Source organism: Condylura cristata, unplaced genomic scaffold (genome assembly GCF_000260355.1).
Source record: "Condylura cristata isolate star-nosed mole 26May11 unplaced genomic scaffold, ConCri1.0 scaffold00035, whole genome shotgun sequence".
Lineage (NCBI taxonomy): Eukaryota > Metazoa > Chordata > Mammalia > Eulipotyphla > Talpidae > Condylura > Condylura cristata.
Window position 1 is genome coordinate 14007806 of NW_004567136.1, and position 14331 is coordinate 14022136.

General features: G+C 54.8%; 1 protein-coding gene across 1 annotated transcript in view; it reads right to left on the reverse strand.

The window, feature by feature from the left end:
* The window catches only part of NTRK3 (neurotrophic tyrosine kinase, receptor, type 3), a 121986-nt gene that overhangs the window by 527 nt on the left and 107128 nt on the right, over positions 1–14331 (reverse strand). The window contains exon 10 of the mRNA XM_012732672.1: positions 1182–1340. Coding sequence (XP_012588126.1) covers positions 1182–1340 — 159 coding nt within the window. The remainder of the gene's footprint in view (positions 1–1181; positions 1341–14331) is intronic.

Here is a 14331-nt window from a genome sequence, read left to right on the forward strand (position 1 = left end):
GGCCGCACGGGCCGTCCACAGACCAGAGGCCACCTCAGCGCAGACGCCCATGCCCGGGCGCCCCCCGAGGAGGCTGCGTGAGTCTGCGGGCACACGTGGTGCGGGAACACGCGTGCCCGGCCGGCGGGAGGCGCACGGGGTGCTGAGCCGTGTGTCCTCGCGTGTGGGGACGGTGCTGTGTGCAGGGTACGTGGGCGCCCGTGCGTGCCTGGGGGCGTCTCACCCAGGCGCCTGTGCACCCCCGCCCACCCACGGGAAACTGAGGCCCCTGAAAAGGCCCTAACAAGCGCACTCTGGCACCCTGTTCCGTTGCTTCTCCAAGGGGGGGGCGCTTGTCACACTTCGGGACCTGCCTCGGGGCCCACCCTGTGGCGGGGACGGGCACCGAGCAGAGGGCATGGCCTCCTCTCCATGTTTGCCACCCGCTGCCTTCAGCAGTTAGGGCGCGGGGGCAGGGCGGGGTCTGCTCTTGCCAAGGGGGACCTCTGCCTGTGGGAGCGGACCCCAGTCTTCGCAGACACGGTGCCCACGTTTTCACAGAAAACAGCAGTCTCTGGTGGCCTGCAGGGCTGGGAGGCCGGCCCCTGTCGACAGACTGGACGCGTGTCCGGGCTGGGCGGGCTGAGAAGGTCCAGCCCCGCGGGGGGGTCCGGGCAGCCGGGCACGCGCCCTTTCTCCAGCCCCGCCCCGCCTCCGACCCGGCTGTGCCCCCGAGCAGCCCCCACGTCGGGCCGAGCCTCGCCGGCTGTGCACAGTGCTGCGCCCAGACGCTCGGTGGAGGGCCTGGCAGTGCAGATTGCCCCAAGGCGCTCCTGTTGCTGTGCGCAAACCCTCCGAGAGGTGCTTGTCTCTCCCACACTCACTGAGCGGCGACCCCGGAGGCCACTCCCGGCTCCCGTCTGCCACACCCCGCTGGCGCCCCTAGAGCTTCTGGGGACCCAGCCTATTTGGGATCTGAGCAGGTGTTCCCACCAGTCGGCACGATGGAGAAACTCAGTTGTTCTTTGTCTGTGATGGGTGACTGGTCCCACCTTCATCACATGGCTCTCCGCGACAGCTTCTCCTCCTGCCGGGAAGCGCTGCGGCCCCCACGCCCGCCGAGGCCCGCACCCCTGTGCTGACCGCGAGCCCCGAGTGGCCTCTGCGCGGAGCCGCCTCCCCGCCCCCGCCCGGGCTCCTACCTCTGTGTTGGAGAGCTGGAACCACGGCTGCTTCCCGTAGGTGAAGATCTCCCAGAGGATCACCCCGAAGCTCCACACGTCACTCTCCGTCGTGAACTTCCGGTACATGATGCTTTCGGGGGGCATCCACCGGATGGGGAGCATGGTGTGTCCACCCACCTGCAAGGGGTCGAGACACAGGCGTCCGTGACCAGACAGCCATGGCGCGTCACTCCACTGCTCTCTTCCCACGCAGACACGCCTTGGCACCCCCCTTCTGTGGCGGCTACGGGCCGGGGGAAACCGGCGCCCAGACCTGCCTGCCCGTGAGGCGGGCAGCCCGAGGGGCAGCTGGAGGTCACCCAAGGGCAGCTTCCGTTCAGGGACGGTAAAGAAAGATGCAAGATGAGCGAGGTGGGGGGAGGAACTCAGAACCAAGAGCTGCAGGGAGCGCTGACCTGGGGAGGAAGTCTGCAGAGTCCAGGGGAGCACCTGTGCCAGGTGAGACACCTTGGCAAAGGAGGCAGAAACGCCCTTGGCATTAGCCAGCCGGCGGCCTTGAGCCGCCACCTCAGTCAGAACTGCGAAACTGGTGACTGTCTCGGGGGCGGGCCGAGGGCGCCCCGCAGCAGGAAGGCCCCGTGCCACAAGGAAGGGCGCTGAGGGAACGCGCTGGTTCTTCCCGCCACCACGGCCCACGCCTTGTCCTCCAGCAGTCTGGGCCGAGCGTCCGCGGGAGGCCGGGCTCAGAGCTGAGGGCCGGGCAAGAGGCGCCTGCCGCCAGCACCTTCACTGCCTGAGAGGAGGCGCCCCAGGCCCGAGCCGGGTCCGGGTCGGGACACGCAGGAGTAAGCCCAGCGCTGAGCGCAGGAGCTCCTGGCAGCACCGCGGGCCGCTGAGAAGTGCCCTGAGAAGCATCCTGGCAGCTAGTGCCCAGGCGCTCTCACTGTCACTGCGCCGGTGGGAGGGAGAGCAGTGGACGCTGAAGGATGCTTGTGGGAGGCAGCCTCACCACCAAAAAGGGATTACGTTCGCCTCTCCGGAAGCATTTCAGAAGATGTGTGATAGCATGCATTGTCCAGAGAGCTCTGCAGCAAGTTAAGGGCAAATGCAGACCTTTCTTTCAGACAAGCCAAGGCTCAGAAAGTTTCCCCCTCTCAGCCTTCCAGAAAATAAAGCAACAAAAAATTAATTAAGGACATACTCCAGGAAAAAAATCTACGCTAAACAATAATTTGGAACCCAACAAATAGTGTAGAGCAAATAAGCGACAAGAATCTAAATAATGAAGAATCTAAATAACGGTTGCTAACTTGGTAATAAAACGTAATCCAATCACTAGTGAAGGCTCCCTGTAAAATGGGGACATGAAGCATATAATGATGCTGATAATGCTAACGGTAGCACTCCCATTATAAGGATACTTATCCAAAATGGAACTCGCAGTAATCCCCACCATAACATGTGGAAGAGTAGACACAGTGACAGAGTCAAAGCCTGATAAAGCTGTCATCTAGAAGGTGGGGCTGCAGTGGGTGAATGGCTAGCAATGATTTGAGCAGTTTGCATGTCAAAGTGCTCACTAAAACTGTAAGCTTCTAGAAGAATCGGAAATGCGTATGTAGCTTCCAAGTCAGTTTCAGAAAAAAAGTTCTGACCGATACCAAAAACACACAGAAATGATGAGCTCGTGGTGTCCAAAGTGCAGCGGGAAAAGCAGCTTAAAGAACCACAGGAAGGCGAGCAGAGACAGGTCGCCAGAGCAGCGCCTCCTACTCACGGAAAAGTCAGTTTTTAAAAAGCAAGATGCGTGTTATTTTGAAGAGTTTTCTAAAGGGCATGGCAGAGAATATTGAAAGTAAAAGATGCAAAACTTAACAAGCGTGTGTGAAGATAATGTCCATAACATAACAGATAGAAAGTGGTTTAAATTATATTTGAAGGTGGCAAAATGCACTATTATGACAAATCATGAACTTTTATGCTCCAACTAACATGAGAACAAAAATATAAAAAGAGTAAAACGGGGTATAAATAAAAGGGAACTCACACATCTACAATTACAGTGGAAAATCAAAACACTTCATTCAAAAACTGACAGCTCAAGAAGACAAGTCAAACAGAGACACTTTTTGAAAATACAAATAATGAATTTCAGTGGAGGGACACGTATTGTGAGCATGTGTCTGTCAGGCTCATTAAAATGCTGGACATTATCATTATTATCTGAAAAAGTTTATAAAAGCCGGTAACTTATTAGACTTCAAAAGAGCCTGAAATACCAAGGGAATAAAGCAAGGTAAAAATAAACAATTTTAGTATCCAATAAAATAAAATAGAAGCTAACAACAAAAAGATCATTTTTCAAAAGTTCTTTTCAGACAGTTAAAAGCCAATCTGATAATTAAACACAAAAGGTAAACTTATTACTAGAATAACAAAGTTGACTGAAACCTATAGAAAATAGCTAACATAATTTTGGGGAGAAACATGTAGCATTTAAGCACTTACACAGTGAGGTTAAATAAGGACTCAGCAAAAAGGCAGTAAAGATCTACAAGACAAATTTATATGAAGCAAGAGGAAATGAATGATAAAAATAAAGTGAAGGATCTGTATAAAACAAACAACCAAAGTAAGAGTAAAAGCAAACTAAACTCATAAATAATAAGAGCCGACATCAAAGCTGAAATGGACATAGAGGAAACAAATATAAAATGTTAAGAATGTTAGAGCATTAAATCAGGGAATAAAATGCCATGACTGATTTATGAGGAAATATTAATGAAAAAGTTAAAAGCAGAAAACTTGAAAATTATAGGGAAAAAAATCAATGCTTTAAAAAAGCACAAGATCTAGTTGGTTTTATGGATGAGTTCTGTTAAAATTTTCTCTCTTTATATTTCTCCAAAGGAAAAAAATAATAAAAATGGCAAAGTCATCTTCTGTGACTTGAAAGTCCTGATGACAAAATCAGTTAAATGCAACATTAAATAGATAAATACAGATAGGAATATTTTATCTACATCTGTATAAAGTTATCTGAAATATAGTCTCCAAATCTGAAAAACTGTCATATGACATCAGCAAAATATTACAAAAATTTCATATAATAACTTAGTGTTTTGTAATAAAAGTGCAATATCTAAGCTTTAAGAAAGTCACTGTTTTACATAATCAAAGGGAAAAAGAAGAAATCTTTTCAAGATACCAAATTTTTTCAAAGTACTAAAATATTCCAATATACGTTTCCTGATTAAAAAAAAAATCCTAATTCATTCATAATAGAAGGTAATTTCCTTTATTTAGCACACTGAATAAAATATGTACTAATAAAACACGGAAAGCATAGAAGATATCTTCTATCACTGATAGTCTATAACCCTATGCAGACTGGCCTAGCCAATATAATAAAGCATCAATAATACCAGGTAAAACTAGTGAAAACTTCCAGTGGTTGCATGTGATACAACCATTCGTTTTCTAAAGAGCAATTAGAACCATTATGTGATTTAGTGAGCTACCTAGATAGGAAACCAATATGCAAAAATGAAACTGTTCTCATATACCAGTAGCAATACCTTCAACATTCAATGGAAAGAATACTGTGTGGTAGCAACAAGAAGTGTTTAAAATTCCAGGCATACATCTTAGCAGAAAATGTACAAGGTCTGTTTAAAGAAAAATGTTGAAAAGCATGAAAGAAGATCCAAAATATATGGAAAGATCTTTTGTTTCCTTGGATAGAAAGATCCATCCTCATAAGTCTCTCATTCCCCCACAAATTAACCTAAACATTCAACACCATTTAAATGAAAACCCCAATGGAATGACATATGGACAAGGTGATTTCAAGATTCATCGAAAGGGATACATATTTGATAACAAGATATACTTGAATTAGAACAAGCGAAATTTTGTGTCAGGTAGCAAAGCACATTATCAAACTACAGTCATGAGCACATCATGTTATTAGCATAGGAATAGACAAATTTTGTTGATCAATGGAACAAAATAAGAGTCCGGAAGCAGACCCAATTAAGATATTGGAATTTAATATATGAAATGATGGGTTAGTAATCAAAGTGTTGGGACAATGAACTGTTATTCATTTAAAAAGTACACTTGGATACCTACCTCACACCATATACAAAAATCATTTCCAGATGGATTAAAGAGCTAAACATAAAAAAAAACAAAACAATAATAATATTAGAAAAAAAACTTAGAAAAGGAATTTGCATAACCTCAGGAGAGGAAAACCTTCCTCAATAAGACATAAGCTCAGGCTGCCGTAAAGAGCTGAATTTAAGGCTACAACTTAATGAAAAGCAGACAATTGTGCGTGGCACTTTACACAATAAGCATAAAGATGAATGACAGAGAAAATATTTGTAACACATAGAACAGAGAATTAAAACCCCAAAACCTTTCAATCAGTTTAAAAAGCAACTCAATGGGGAAATGATGAAGGGTGAGAGCAGGTGGTCTTGGGTGTCACAAAGGCCGCAGACACACGAGGTGCCGACCCAAGCAACAGGGAGACACATTCTGGATGTCACGTGCGACACGCTGAGAAGACGCACGCTCTCTGGAGTCGGAGAGAGTAGAGGGACTTGTGCACCTCAAGGCACCGCCTGCTGGGGGTGGCTGGGCTGAGCCTGCCCTCGTAAGTGCCTCGATCCAGCAATTTCGCTTCTAGGAGACTTGGAAAAAGACTAGCTCGTGTAAGCCAAACTACTTGGTTGAAGATGTCTGTTTTATTGTCTTTAGGGCGACATGGTGCTCATCCCTGGACGGATATTCAGCAACGAAAGGGACAAGGCGGAGTTGTGTATCATCCTGCCGGTATGTCTGGGAACTCGGCAGTGAAGACACACGAAACCACAATCGTGTCTACGCCAGCATTTCCACTCATGCCCAGGTGTGTCTGCATAAGCAAATGTATCACAGGGCAGTAGTGATAGCTGTGACGGCAGAAAGAAAATTCCAGAAAGCTGCTCTACATGCCATGCTTCCTCCAGAGAGGGAGGCGAGGGGAACTTGTTGGAAAATTTAAAAACAATAAAAAGAAAAAAAACACGAGTTAAGGGAGAGCAGCAGACTGGGTGTGTTTACGTTCTCTAGCAAGAGCTGGTGTTTTATCCAAGAAAACCATGTTGGTGGTGGAACCCAGTAAAATGTTTCATTGCACCTGATTTCTGGTTTCAAAAAAAACACAGAGGCAGGGATATAGGAACATTTCAAACTTCTAAATAACGGAGTCCTCCAACCACTGCTGGCGTGGGCCTCACCTGACGGCTATACACCTAGGCGTTCCAGATTGCAGTCTCCACATTTAGAGAGCGAGAAATTCGAACGTGCTGGTGGGAACGTGGGAGCCTACATATGTGGGCAGGAAAGTATTAGAAGCGTGTGAACCGGCCACAAGGCCTCTCTAAGGGGGACTCTTATCAAGATTCTTGCTGGGTGGCACCACCCATGTGGGTGGCTTTTGCGGCACGTGCCCAGAAGTGGATGAAAATTGTCCAAGACAGATTGTCGCCCAGGTAACCTACCTTCTCCTCCTCCTACATTGGGGAGTTGGGGTCTGGGAAAGCTGTGTGTGTGTGTAGATACATACGTATACACACACAGCCATCTCCATGATAAAGCGTAACCAAGGGACGGGCTGAAGTGAGAATCCTAGTAAGAATGATACTAATGAAGGCAGACTGACTGCCAGCCTGTGGAGGTCACACGCTCATTGAACTGCTCTCGAATTCTAGGTGTCGGGTCCCCTATCAGTCCCATTGCACAGAAGAAAATCGTGTGATTTGATTTGCCTCACCTCCACGTGGTATGAGAAATAGCAGCTAATGAGCCACACGCTCAGTGAGATACACTAAGGAATAGAAGCAATCCATAAACGCTGATAGAAGCCCAGCAATGAATCGAAGAGAAGATTCTAGAAATAATAGTACTGGGAGATCTTTGGGCTCCTCACCCTGAAAGGCCTCCCAAGGTGGCCTTTGTCACTCTCACAGGGTGGCAGGTAGAGGAACCATGGAGGCAGGAACCGTGTCTTGCATTTGTCAACATGGGGACCCAAGTGGGGGGGCCAGCTTCAGTTTGGAGGAAGTGGGGAGTCACGGGGTGGTGGACCCCCTTGCCTCTCGCCTTTGTCCCCAGGTGGAACCTGGGCCGCTTGAGGTCTTGGCTCACTTGCTTTGTGGTGTGGGTGCAAGAGTGCAATCCAGCACACTGCAAACCGCCGCTCCTGGTGCAGCGAGGGCTCACGCCGGGCCAGAGCAACGTGGCCGGACTGGGGCAAACTTCCCTTCCCACCTGTGAGTCAGATGCTGCCTGGAGGGGCCCAGATTCTGTGCAGGAACCCAGAGGACCCGGTCCGCTCAGCTGCGAGAGGCTACCTCAGGGTCCAGTACTCTGCTGCCCCGGGGCCTCCCGTGTGAGCAGCGCACAGGCCACGGCTGCCCTTGACTTCTTGCTGACCGGATAACTAACACGGATTCCGGGCAATGTGAATTTAGATACGCAACGATTGGTTTCTTAGTATAGGCACGTCCTGAGTGTTGCATGGGTCAAACTCATACTAAAGCATGACTTGTTTGTAATCCAATTTTAATTCTGTGTTTTTATTTGCAAAGAATTTTCTAAGAAGTTTTTTTCTGAAATTGAACTGAAAACCCTCCTGGCACTCTCAAAGGAAACAAACCTCTCACTCATTCTACATCTCGAGGGAGAAAGCCTACTGGGCACCCGTGGATGGGCTCTGGGGCAGGTGCTGAAAATAAACACCTCCTGTGGCTGGGAAATGAAACATGTTGCAGATTCGATAGTTTCCCACTCTTTTCACACAACGGAACGGGGACAGGCCTAACAGAATTATCGGGGGAAAGGAGATTAAAGAAATGCTGGTAGAAGACCAGCGTGTCACGTCGGACAAACAGCAAGGGGCAAAGAACACTGGTTCAGAGCACGGAGCCACGCACCCAGCACGCTCCTCCCCGGCCGGCTGCTGTGCTACGAACGATGTTCCTCGGTCTCATCGTCATAAAAATGAGAAACTGGACGGGCACTGACCCCAAGCTTCCTCACACTAGCCGTCAGCCCTGCTCCGTCCCGATACGTCGAGGACACGGGTTGCATTTCAGAACCATGACTCTCCTCGGCTTTTACACGTGTATCCACAGTTGCCGCACGTAGACATTATTTTGCTCTCGCTCCCATTTCTGTGCGTCAGTGATAACTGTAAAGCTCTGAATGTCGAGAAACTTCGGGTCATTGGACATTTCAATCTTGAACTATGTTTTTTATTGTGCTAAATGATGGCAGCGTGTAGAGCGCTCCACTGACTTTTGTGATACATATCATGCATACGGATAAATTCGGTGGGGTAACGAGAATAAAAGTATAAGTCCAAGAACAGGAACCTCACCAAACCAGCCGCTGAAGAACTCGCGCGGGGTTTAATGGGTGGTGCACCAAATTGCTCTGGTATTTAAAGTTCATTAGACACATTAAAGGAGTCGTATATTTCTTTAGTGTCAATATTTACAATATTCTAGAACTGGCAACGTTTGCAATTATTTAAAATTGTGTTGAAGATTTAAATGGCAAATTAAAATGTGCAGAGGGCCAGCCTGGGTTTTCAGATTCTTTCAGGAATGTACCAGTTGGAAGCCCTGGGCCTCCTGGCTCCACAGTGCTGCCGAGCTATCGGCAGTCACGGCCAGGAGCTCGATCCCGGCCGGCCGGTTGACCACGCGTGTTCAGTGGCTCCAGCTGCTCTGTTCTGTCTCTGGGGATCCTCTCACCCCCGCACCTCTGGCCTGCGCCCCAGCTCTTGCATGCATAAATAAATAAATGTTTTTTAAAAGTAAAAGCATGAACACATTTGCTCCAGAAGAATGGGGTGCACGTGGCCCCCAGCACATATCCGCAGCCTACAGCTGGACTCCGCCGGTGCAGGGGTGGTCAAAGCACAGTCACAGACACGGCCCAGTGGACACACCCTGAAATCAACGGGCTGAGTGAAGGAGAGAAGACCCCACGTCCTCTTCTGGTGGGCCCGGCCCCCCCAAAGCAGACAGAAGTGGTTCTGCTCTGAACCCGCTGACCAGCTTTGCCAGCAGCTTCAGAAGCTGCCGGGACAGCACTGTGGTCCTAGCTGGGTTGACCCTGCAGCCCCTCGCACTGCGGGGTCCGCTTCCTGCCGCCCCTGTGCAAGGGAGGGTGCCCAGCCTTGGACACGGCCCCGCCTCCACCGGGGGACAAAGAGCCCTGGAGACTCAGGCCAGAGCCGGCTCCGGAGGCCCGGCACCCCAGCGGCGCCCCGCACGCCCGTAAGCCCCTGTCCTCCCCCGAGCCTGTCTGGCCGCCGGCTCACCCCTCGCTGAGCGACGGAGATACTTTCATTATAGGGCTGACATGAGAAGGCCAAAGATGTGGCTTGAGAAATAACAAAGGCTTGGCCTTTGCTTTCTTCTCCAAATACGTAGACTGGGAGCCTCCAGGCTGCCCTCAAATCCCACGGAAACAACTCTGGGAGACGCTGTGGAGACAGCAGCGGGGGCAGAACCCGCGTCGCCCTGGCCCTGGGGGTCCAGACCGGCTCCCCGGACGCCACGGGGCCGTCCCCGGGGCCAGAAGGCCCAGGCTTCTCATTTGCCCTCACGGCTCAAGCGCCGACCGGAGAACCGCTGGTTCAGAGTCCAGCCTACTTCGGAGTCTCCCTTCCAAAGGAGTCTGGCTTTGCTGAACATTGAGGTGCTGACATACCCGAACATTAGGTAACCGACATGGAAAGTGCGGGCGCAGGCTGAGGAAGCAGGTGCATAACGAACACAGGGTGATGCCGAATCCGGCCGAGGCCACTCCCCAGCGAGGCAGCCACAGGGCTCGCCTGCGCCCAGCACCCCTGGCTGCGGGGGGGGCCCCCGCCGCTCTCACAGGGCACAGGTCGCTCGGATCTGGCTCTTGGAGCGTCCACTCCTCCAGTTCCTGCTTATCGCCACACATTTCCCATTTTTTCCCAAAGGACATGGACATGGCCTGCTGACCCCACGGCCTGGGGCCACTCCGACAGACAGGCCAGGAAAGCAGTGGAGCTTGGTCCCAGTGGTCTGTGGTCAGTGGACGCCAAGCCAGAGGCACACCCACCGCCCAGCTCCCTCCTCTCTGTGGGGGCGCAGGGCCCCCCACCCCGCCAGGGAGCCCTCCAGGGGCCCCCAGCACCAGCTCAGCCGCCAGCCAGGCCCCTGGAACTTCACAGGTCACACCAGGGGACACCAGGGGGCCTGGGGTGACGCTGCAGTCGGCGAGCGAGCGCCTGCCCTCCCGGGGCCCCTACACCCCAGGAGCAAGGGCCCACGGGAGCAGAAAGCAACAACAGGGTGATGTGAATTTTAAAAAGCAAAGAGAGGGGGCCTTCTCCTCGGGGCTCCGGAGGCAGCAGCGCCCACCCACAGCGACGCCCGCCGTGAGGGCAGCGTCTGCGCGAAGCACCGGCCACCTAACGGGCTGAGCGTCCGCTTGCACCGGGCAGCAGCGGGCTGGAGTGGACACGCGCCAGCCAGCGGCCAGGGAACGCGCCCGGACCCCACGAGGCTGCAGCGGGCGGGCACCGTCTTGACAGAGGACATCACCTTTGCCGCCCCAGGTCCCAACCGCGGCACACGCCCCCTCCCTGGGCAGGCCCCACGCGCGGGGTTGGGGAAGCCTGCGCCACCCCTGCGGGGCCCCAAATAGCTGCCCTGGAAGCACCCCGCTTTCAGAAGTCCCCTTGGTGCCCCTGAACTTCCCTACCCAGAGGGAGCCGGAGGCCCGGCGAGGGCGGGTCCGAGGGGTGGCCGGCGCGCCCGCCTCACGTGCTGACGGCAGCGTCCTCCCGGGGCCTGAGGGCAGCACCCTGGGGCGCTCGGGCTGTCTCCAGAGGACAGTCACCAGCTGCGGTCTCCGCACCCAGCGTGTGAGACGTCCCCCAGGGGCAGCGGGCGCCTGGGGAGGCCGGCAGGGCTGGCAGCTGCGGTCTGGGCCGGCGGAGAGAAACTGAGACGTGCCTATGCCTCTGACACACGACGCTGCAGAGAACGGCTGTGGGGTGAAGCAGGTCCCCAGGAGGGGGCCCGCCCCGGGGTCTCTGGTGGAGACAGGGCAGCAGGGCACGGGGCAGGCGAGCCTGTCTGGCTTCGTGCAGCGGCAGTGAGCTATGCCACCCCTTCGCTCACGCCTGGGCGCTGCAGGGGGCGCCCGTTCCGGGGCACGGCGCTCAGCGCAGGCCGGCACATGAGCCAGAAAGCCAGGGCTGTCGCTGCAGGTGGAACCTGCCACTTGCAACCCGCTCCAAATTAACCACTGTGGCTGGAGGGAGACACGGGCCGCTGGGCCCCCCTTTTGTTTTATTAACTGCCAGCCGAAATGCCAGGAGGAGCTGGGGAAGAAGCGCAAAACAGGGCACAGGGAACACTCTGCATGTTTTAATTACTTCAGTCAACAACGCATCCCCCAGCTGCAGCCACCCGCCCTGGGCCCGGCCGCCGGGCAGAGCGAGCCTGGACAGCATCACAGGAAATGACACAAAGTCGCTCCGTGCTCCTTGGCCCGGGGGCTGCCGCATCCAGCTCCCCGGAGCTGAGCGAACCCCGTCGCCCCCTGACCCGCACCTGGAGCAGCCTTGCCCAGGGCAAGGGGGGGCCTACCCCCCCCCAGAGTGTCCCGGGAGGTGTCTGCCCAGGAAAGGAGGCTTCGTCTTAGAGCCACCGCGCCAGCCCCCTTCTCGCCGAGGGACGCTCGTGCCTGAAGAGAAAGTCTACAGGCCGCTTGCCGGCTTCTGGCGGCACCACGGACGTGAGGCCCTGCACGGAGACCTCGATCCTCACCTGCAGGTGGGGCTTCGGATGCGCACCAGGGCTCACGCCCAGGCAGCCTGCGGGGGCTGACGCAGCCGGGGGCTTGCAGAGCGATGGTCCACATGGCTCCACGAGCGTCCTTGCGTGCTGGGTGCCCGGTCAGCCCATTCCCGAGGGGACCCAGGGGCCAGGGGCGGCCCCCACGTCCTGGGAGGGAGGTCGGGAAGGGACACCGGCACCCAGAACCGGCGGGGTTGGCTGGGCTCTGCGCGTCCGGCCTGCTTCCGCCCGGGCCTGCGGCTTTGGGGCCCGCCCTCCTTGGGCCCATGTGTTAGACCACAGCACGTGGCGGCCTCCCTGGGTGGTGAGGGGGCTTGGCCCCAGCACCACGAAGCTGTCTGCAGCCACTGCGGCCCACGTCCATCCCCGGCCAGGGAGGGACCCCGGGGCGCAGCAGACCCTCCTGTCTCCCCGCTGCCCTCCGGCAGTGGGTTTCAGTCCATCCACCTGTTCTGCTCCCCACTCTGTCTCTGGGGAGTGCTCTCGCCCCCTGCACCTCTGGTCTGCCTCCCAGTTCTTGTATGCATCAATAAATAAACCTATCTTAAAGATCAAATAAAATAAATAATGACGCAGGTGGGCCAGAGGCAGCTAAGATTCTTCTCCATTCGAAAATTGCTGGAAATGGTCCAAAGTGAGTGTTCTCATCTGAACCGACATATCAGGGCCTCATCTCGAGCCCTTCCACCATCGGCAGCCCGATGTCCTGGGGCTTGAGTGTATGCTGGGGAGGGCAGGGAGGCCAAGAAAAGCAATGGGCCAGAACCAGGGCCCTGCCCGCGGCTTACGTCACCCCCACCTGCCGCATCTGGGCTGCGTCCTCTCCCGCCGGTGGGTGGGCGGGTGGGGAGAGCTGGGTCCCTCGAGCGGTCGGTATCATCTCGTTCCAAAATGCTACGATTTGGTGACACAGAGACTGGATAACCTCCGCCTGTCCCTCCCAGCTCTGCAAGAAGCTGGGAGCTCTGAGACCCACGAGCGCCCCCAGCCCTCTGCTCGGCAGCCCGGGGCCCCTCTGCAGTGGAGGGTGTGAGCCAAGGGGAAGCGCAGATGAAAGGCCGAGGAGCCACGGCAGCTGGCCCCGCGTCCCCCGAGCCTGCAGCTGCGCGCTCTCCTCCTCCCTGCAGAAACAAGCCCTGCCCTTGGCTTCTCCTTCAAGGTCAGGAGACGGGAAGACGGCTCTGAGGGTGGACCGGGAGCTGGCCTTCAGCGCTGACTAAGCCAGGGATTGGAGCGGGCGGCGCTCTCAAAGGCATTCCTGGTCTGCTACACGCCTGCTCCCACGAGCATCGAGGGGACGCAGAGCAAGAAGCCTCTTGTTTCCGGGCTCTCAGAACTGGGAGGAAGCGGCTTTCTCGGGGTCCCACCATGGGCCCCAAAGAGGGGAAGCCAAGTTAGGTCAGCCATAGGTGACCCTTCATCTTCATTTATTGAAAGTCCGCTCTTCACTCTGAGTCGGTAGGAAGAGGGGCTTCCTGCGTCCCAAGGCTGGGGTGGAGGAGGAAGGGGTGTCCGTGGAACGGGGAGACCGACGGTCTTGTTAGGTGTCTATGCTGTGGCAGACTCCACACTGAGGGGGCTGCGGTGAGCTGCTCCCCACCCTCTGGGCGGCCTGGGTGCTGGAAGTTGCAAAAAAGCGCTGAAAACACTGTACAGGCAAGGGAAGAAAGACAGTGGGGGGCGGGGGGTGTGCAGCGAGGGGGGAAGTAAGTGGTTAAGCAGCCCATGGGCACTCGACAATGGCAGAGCTGGGTCCCAGCCCAAGCACCCGGCTCCAGGGCCTGGGCGCTCCACACCCCAAGTTCAAGTTCTGCACTTGCAAGGGGAAGGACAGGTCAGCGGTAGAGACGTTTCGAGGCGCATGGGGGTGGGCGTGGAGACCCCGGCTGATGTGACGAACCAGCCTGACGTTTACAGTCTCGGAACACATCGCCCCGCTGACGGGGATGTTCACCCAGCGGCTCCCGAGGCTGCACAGGCCATGAAGGAGCTGGGAGCCGGCCCTGCCCAGAGAGCCGCGGACGCCCCGCTCCGCCCCCTGGCTCTGGGGCGTCCTCTCGCCCCCCCTCCGCCCCCCTCTGTCTCTGGGGCGTCCTCTCGCCCCCCCTCCGCCCCCCTCTGTCCCTGGGGTTCTGTATGAACAAATAAATAAATCTTTAAAAAAAAGGGCGTCCTCTCGCCCCGCTCCGCCCCCTGTCTCTGGGGCGTCCTCTCGCCCCCCCTCCGCCCCCCTCTGTCCCTGGGGCGTCCTCTCGCCCCCC